Source organism: Mesoplodon bidens, assembly GCF_964165515.1.
Source record: "Mesoplodon bidens genome assembly, chromosome: X".
Lineage (NCBI taxonomy): Eukaryota > Metazoa > Chordata > Mammalia > Artiodactyla > Ziphiidae > Mesoplodon > Mesoplodon bidens.
The window spans coordinates 133,071,376-133,078,600 of NC_138163.1; the positions used below are offsets into that span (position 1 = coordinate 133,071,376).

Sequence of the window (7,225 nt, forward strand, 5' to 3'; positions counted from 1 at the left end):
AGTGTTCCCACATCCCCGCTATGCCAGCTCTGCCAGCAAGAGTGCGCGGCGGGGGGCTGCCCGGAGCCCGGCTCTGGGCACCACTTCCCTCGTCTGTAATATAAGGATGACAGCAGCAGCGGCTCCTGAAGCATATGGTGAGAGGGAATTGACAGCCTGTGGGAAGCCTCTAGCCAGTGAGTCTACACGCTAAACTTTACGCAAAATTTATTTTATTGAACTATAGCTCATTTACAATGTTGTGTTAATTTCTGCTGTACAGCAAAGTGATCCAGTTATATATGTGTATATATATGTACATATTCTTTTCCATGATGGTTTATCCCAGGATATTGAATATTGTTCCCTGTGCTCTACAGTAGGACCTTGTCGTTTATCCATTCGCTATATAATAGTTTGCATCTGCTAGTCTCAAATTCCCAATCTATCCCTCCCCCACCTACATGCTAAACTTTTAATATCAGTAAATGTGAGCGCTTCATATTCAGATCAGAAATGATCTAGGATGCTTATTTAGTAGAGATAAATGTTTTCCTGTTAACATTTGGAAACATAACACTGGCTGACAATTAAATAATGAACCAAGCCCAAGTACACATTATATTGTGCACTCTTGGGCAGTCATAGAGATAGATGATAGATAGAGAGATGATAGATAGATAGGTATGCTGAAACTTGAGGGGTAAGGGTAGAAGCCATCTGTGAGCAAGTCTCCTTTCCAGATTAAAAAACAATCAAATAAAACCAAAATGAAACAAAAAGGTGTTAACACACCACAGCAGTGTGGTCTGCAGCTGGAACCTCTGTGCAGTTTTACAGAGGGATTGTACTGCATTCCCAGAATAGCAACAGGAGAAGGAGAGCGGAAACAGAGTTCTGGGTTGTCCTTGTACTAAACAGTCTTTTCAAAGAAAACAGAATCTTCCATTTGATCATGTTTTTTTTTTAAAAAATGAGAAAACCCTGATATACTCCAAATGCCTCTGAGTTCTAAAGGGATGAATTTGAAAATGGTGCATATTTGATTTTATCCTCAGCCATGAATTTCCAGGAAGAGAAATGAAAAATAACATGAAAACTTGTCAAGTTTTGTATCAGTTAAATGAAACAAAGAAAAAACATAATTGAACAGTCGTACATTAAGGGCACTTTCTTGAAAATTCCCAGTGTTTACCACATGAAATCATTTCACTTGGCAGCAAACCTGAAAACAGCTTCGCCTTCTAAAAATACACCCCATGTGCCATGCTGGGCTTGCAGGCCTGGGTAGCCACCAGCTCAGGTCTCCACGGGACAAGGTCGGGACTCAGGAGGCTTCGTCTCACCTGTGAGTCAGGAATTTTATGCTGTGCATCCAGCTGCCTCTTGAAGGCTGTGCAGATCTTCCCAGGCAAAGGATCCTCACCAAGCAGCCACAGTCCCCATGCTTTTCTGGGCATTCGTAGATTTTCAACTAATTTCAACAAGAGAAATAAAAATTGGTCTAGACCAGTGGCTCTCAACCAGGAGTAGTTTTGCCCCACAGGGGACATGTAGCAATGACTTTCACCTGGCCCTTGCCGGCCTTTCCTGCAGGACCTTCTGCCATGCTGAGTTTCCTGGCGGGCCTTGGCGTATTTTACATGTTTCTGTCTTTGCATATCGTGTTCTCACCACTGTGAAGGTGCCTGCTGTGCCATTTCCTCTGCTTTTCAGCCCAGCAAACTCTATTCTCCTTCAAGGTTTTGTGCAAATATTGCCACCCACCTCTTTGGAGTGTCCCGGGGGCCTCCAGAGTTGCTAGTTTCATACTTTGTACTCAATGCTTGTAATTGATCATTTTCTTTATCCTCTAGAATGTGAACCCTTTAAAATAAGGGCTGGTTTGTGATCATTGTGGGAAAAACTTTAGAATAATCAGAATCCATGAAAAATGCCTAGTCTATGGTAGGTGCTGAGTGGATGGATTAATAGAGAGATGATGGATAGATGGATGAAGGATAGAGAGAGGGATGGATAAGATGGTCAGTTGGATGGATGGACATCAATATTTTTAAAGAGCAGACAGGATAGAAATTTTATATAGTACCAGTTTCACAAAAGTAACAGTTATAACTTTTACTCAGTATGCTATTGAGATGACCACTGAGCTATGAGCTTCGATTCAAGACATGAAGCAAAAGGAAAATGATGATGCTCTTCGTGGATTCTGACAGAGATGATGTAGTCCTTGCAGAAAAAAAAAAGAGAGAAAGTAAAAATATTCTATTGATGATTGAACCACCTGGCATTTTGAAAAGCAAAAATCACAACAGTCCTTGTATTCTCTGCTTCTATAGGTCACTGGGAACAAAATGACGTCTCTAAACTTGGCCACCATATTTGGACCCAACCTGCTGCACAAGCAGAAGTCGTCAGACAAGGAATTCTCGGTCCAGAGTTCAGCCCGGGCTGAAGAGAGCACAGCCATCATTGCCGTGGTGCAGAAAATGATAGAAAATTATGAAGCCCTGTTCATGGTAAGTGGCCCTTCTTTGGCAAGACATCTCAGTCAGCTGCCTATTGATTGCCTCTTGGTGGCATAATGAAACTTAGGCACAGCACCTTCTGGTCCATAGTGCTGGTCATTAACTGAATTCGCTGGAAGCCAGGCAGTTAATAGAAATTTACATACCTATGATGTCACTGTAAGTTTGTGATTCCATGTTTAAACAAACATATCCAAATTGTAAATTTCATTTTGTTGTCCCCTAAACAATGGTCACATTTTGGAATCATTTAATTCTTTATATAGCAGTGTCCTTGCCCCCAAAATTGATAAAACTCTTCTTTGGGGAGCTATACGTGGCCCTCGTGAATTCATGTATTTATAACCATCCTCAGCAATGGCACCTCCTCCAAGGTCAATCTGGACATTTTGCGTCCTGCATGAAGCTTTACCTATCTTTCCTTTGTCCTTCTTGAGTCACTTTGCCATGTCACTTCTCTGTCCCTTGAACCCTATTACTGTTCCTATTGATGTTTACCTCGTTCAACATTGTGTTGAAGTCATTTTTGACTATTTCTCCTAGTAGATCACAAACGCATTTAAAACACAGGCTGTGCCCTTGTTGTCTCCTCTCTGTATCCTCTGTACACTTTTGGAAGGCTCTCCATCTGACAGGCACTCAGTAAATACTTTTTTGATTTGTATTGAATTACCAGTTCCTGTTTTCCTTCAAAAAACTGCATTGCTTGCTCCAACTTCCCTTCGATCATTAGAACAAATGCCAACTCTCTTCCATGTCTATTCACCACTCGTATTGCATGTCAGAATTTACAGGAACTTTCTCCATGATTCTTCTCCCATTTCTCTTTTGAATTTACAAATGCTCACCATAAATCTTACCTATTCCACTAGAGCCTTTTGTGGCTTCTTCAACCAAGTATGCTAGTTCCCTCTTTTGAATTTCCTTAATATTTTGTCTATATTTATCAAATGCCTTGCATTAGATTTATTTCCGTCCTTGTCTTATCAGTTATTCTTTTGCGCATTTGAGAGCCAGTAGTTTCGAATATTTGCCCTCTCTGTCTCACCTTTGTGATCATGACCAAGTAATTCAATATTCAGTAAGCATCAATTTCAGCGTTTGTGAAATGGAAAAAAATTAAAATATGACCCATTTCCTGGGGTGGTTCCCAGAATCATTTGCTATGCAAAAGCATTCTGCAAACTGCAAAATTCTATGCAAATGTTAATTAATAATTGTATTAGTTGGGCAACACAAGTTGGCTCAAATCGTAGTACTTCAGCACAACAGTCATAAGTACCTTATTCACATAAGGTTTAATCAGATGTTTAGCGGACAGCGTTCCAGGTGGCGATTTAGGGACCCCAGCTCCTTGCATCTTGAGACTCTTCAGTCCCCTAGGACTTTATGGGCCAAACCTAGAAGGGACATCCATCATGCCCCCTCCAGTCCCATTGGACAGAACTCTGCCACAAGCCACATTTAACTGCAAGGGAAGCTGAGAAGTGTATTCCTGCTGGATGCCCAGGAGGAAGTGAAAATGGATTTTTCCACAGTGAAAAATTCACGAGGTAGAATGGTGTCTTGCTCCTCTTTGAGTATTTGAGGCACTGCCCATGTGTTGCATGCAGTAAGCTCTCAAAAAAAAGTGGAAATTTTCATGAACTCTATATAAATTTCACCCTTCAGCCACAATCCTCATAATTAATTACATATTTGGATGAATCAGATGTCTGAATTTTTCAACATTTTCATCAAGTTTTAAGTCGTGTATCATCTTGCCAAGTAGTCTTGGCATACTTCATACTCTCTAGATTTTTTTTAAGACAAAATAATACCTCTTGTCAATCTTAATTCCATTCTCTCAATTCTGTATTCTAAACAAAGTTCTTTATATGAAACCAAACCATCAGGCATTTCTTTTCACGTCAGATACTAACAGATCTCTTCCTGGCCTCCTTGAAAGTCCAGTTGCTGCCATTTTCGCTGTGCCATTCCTCTCCTTCCATTTCCTGCTGCCTGGATTATTAAGAACAGTAGAAGAACATCAATACTCCATCTTGTCCAACATTTTCCAAATCTGATCTTAGTTTGCCATTCCCTGTAGAGCCTGATACCGAGATTCTCTTGGGTAATAGCTCATATTTGTGTTCCCCAGTTGTGATCTATACTTCTCAACGAGGCCTTCCCTGGTCGCCTTGTCTAAAATCCAGCCCCCCTACCACACCACCGCCATACACACACATCCTCGCTTCCTATTCCCTTTCCCCGCCTTTTCGTCTTAGCACTTACCATTACCAATAAGGGTTTTACTAATTTCTTTTGTTTGTGTTTCCCTATTAGAATGCGAGCTCCCTGACAGGGTGAATTTTTGCTCATTTCCACCTAACTTTCTTTTTTTAAAAATTAATTAATTTATTTATTTATGGCTGTGTTGGGTCTTTGTTTATGTGCGAGGGCTTTCTCTAGTTGCGGAGAGCGGGGGCCACTCTTCATCGTGGTGCGTGGGCCTCTCACTATCACGGCCTCTGTTGTTGTGGAGCACAGGCTCCAGACGCGCAGGCTCAGTAGTTGTGGCTCCCGGGCCCAGTTGCTCCGCGGCATGTGGGATCCTCCCAGACCAGGGCTCAAACCCGTGTCCCCTGCATCGGCAGGCGGATTCTCAACCACTGCGCCACCAGGGAAGCCCCACCTAACTTTCTTTACTGCATTACCCCTGTGCCTGGTACATGGTAGAAACACAAGAAATATTGGTTGAATTAATGAAGGACTCAGTGGTAGCTGTGTGACGTATGACTTCCATATTACTAATCCTTACTCCTTATACTTATCAAAAGGTTTGAGCATGGAGGAATTAAGGATACCTTTCTCAGAGTAAGTTAACCATTAACGTAAGCATTCTTGATCTCCTTAGACAGATTATGAGAATTATGTGTTGAGGAAAGGGACAAGGAAGTAGGAGGAGAGTTAGGACAAAGATCCCAAGCCTGTGTCAATAAAAAGAAAACTGGGGCTTCCCTGGTGGTGCAGTGGTTGAGAGTCCGCCTGCCGATGCAGGGGACATGGGTTTGTGCCCCGGTCTGGGAAGATCCCACATGCTGCGGAGCGGCTGGGCCCCTGAGCCATGGCTGCTGAGCCTGCGTGTCCGGAGCCTGTGCTCCGCAACGGGAGAGGTCCCAACAGTGAGAGGGCTGCGTACCGCAAAAAAAAAAAAAAAAAAGAAAGAAAAAAGAAAACTGGCTCTGGAACCAGAAAACTTTGCTATAGTCCTATCTTTACTATACATTAGCTGTGTGACCTCATCTTCTTAGATTTCCATTTCTTTAGTTATCAAAGGACTAGGTTAGAATGAATGATAACCAAGATCCCTTCTAGTTCTAAAATCTGCATGGTTCTATGCCTAGACCATAGCTTCACCTCTTTTTTTTTTTTTGCGGTATGCGGGCCTCTCACTGCTGTGGCCTCTCCGTTGCGGAGCACAGGCTCCAAACGCGCAGGCCCAGCGGCCATGGCCCACGGGCCCAGCCGCTCCGCGGCATGTGGGATCCTCCCGGACCGGGGCACGAACCCGTGTCCCCTGCATCGGCAGGCGGACCTCTCAACCACTGCGCCACCAGGGAAGCCCCACCTCTTTTTTTTTAATCAATCACATCATTTTGTAGATTCTTTTGGCATATTTGGCATTTCAGAATCTAGTTTGTTATACCAAAGCTGGTGGCTGGTTGGCAAAGCAGGTCTGTGTGGATGGACAAAAATTCAATCATGTAGATAGCTGTTTCATTTTTTTTTGTATTAAGAAGCTTTCAGAATTAGCACAGTAATTCCCAACAAGGAAGGATGAAGCTAGACAGGACCTGATGGTTAAAGGTGGTTAGCAGTTGTGCTGTTTCACAGTCCTTGGAAGGGTTTACAAGCTCAGAGAGGGAGGCATCGCTTCCCATTGGCATCAGAAAGGAAGACTTGTTAGAAAAGGTGGCTGTGAGTTTGTCCTTGAAGGCAGAACGCATCCTAGAAGCAGCGATGCCATTGAAGAACTGATGGAAGGGATATAAAACCCCACAGAGGCCTGGCAGGGACCCAAAGCTTGTTCTGAGTGTTATAATGTCCTTCATTTCCTCATGTTGGACTGCCTGTCCCAGGTGGCCAGTGTCCGAGTTAATGGGAAAGGACAGAAGAGAACCTGGCTTGGTCCCGTAATACAGAAAAGATAACCAGATTTAGAGGCTGCCACACAGTTCGAGAGTGTGGCTAGGACAGTCTTTTTACCAGTTGTTTGCTTTTCAGGCACTGGGTTAGAAATCCTAGGGCTGGAAAGAGGTCATGATAACAGCCATCATGATCACTCTAGCAAGAGACCAAGGCAGCAGATCATAACCGTGGTTCACCAACTTGAACATGCAACAGTTGCAAGAAAATTCATCAGATATTCAGATTCCTGGGCTGCACTCTAGAGGATCAAACTTAGTAGCGCTGAGATGGGGCCCAGAATTGTGTACTTTCTAATGAATACCTCCAGGGCATTCTGATAGTTTCCTAACCACATCTTGGGAAACTCCCAAGATGGTGGGAAGACCGTGAGCTTTGGAATCAGCTCCCCAGAATTCAAATCTCTGCTCAGCTATGTATTTGCCATGTGATCTTGGCCCTATGCTTACCTTCCCTAAGTCTCCATTTTTTCTGTGAAAAAAAATGGGATGAAGCTTTACAGGATTATTTTGAGAATTAGAAATGACATC

At 43.1% G+C, this 7,225-nt stretch overlaps 1 protein-coding gene across 2 annotated transcripts in view; it reads left to right on the top strand.

Annotated features, from left to right (window-relative positions):
- The window catches only part of ARHGAP6 (Rho GTPase activating protein 6), a 164,505-nt gene that overhangs the window by 130,922 nt on the left and 26,358 nt on the right, over positions 1-7,225 (top strand). For both annotated transcript variants that reach the window (XM_081221957.1, XM_081221956.1), the window contains one exon: positions 2,319-2,498. In XM_081221957.1, the coding sequence (XP_081078083.1) occupies positions 2,319-2,498 (180 nt within the window). The remainder of the gene's footprint in view (positions 1-2,318; positions 2,499-7,225) is intronic.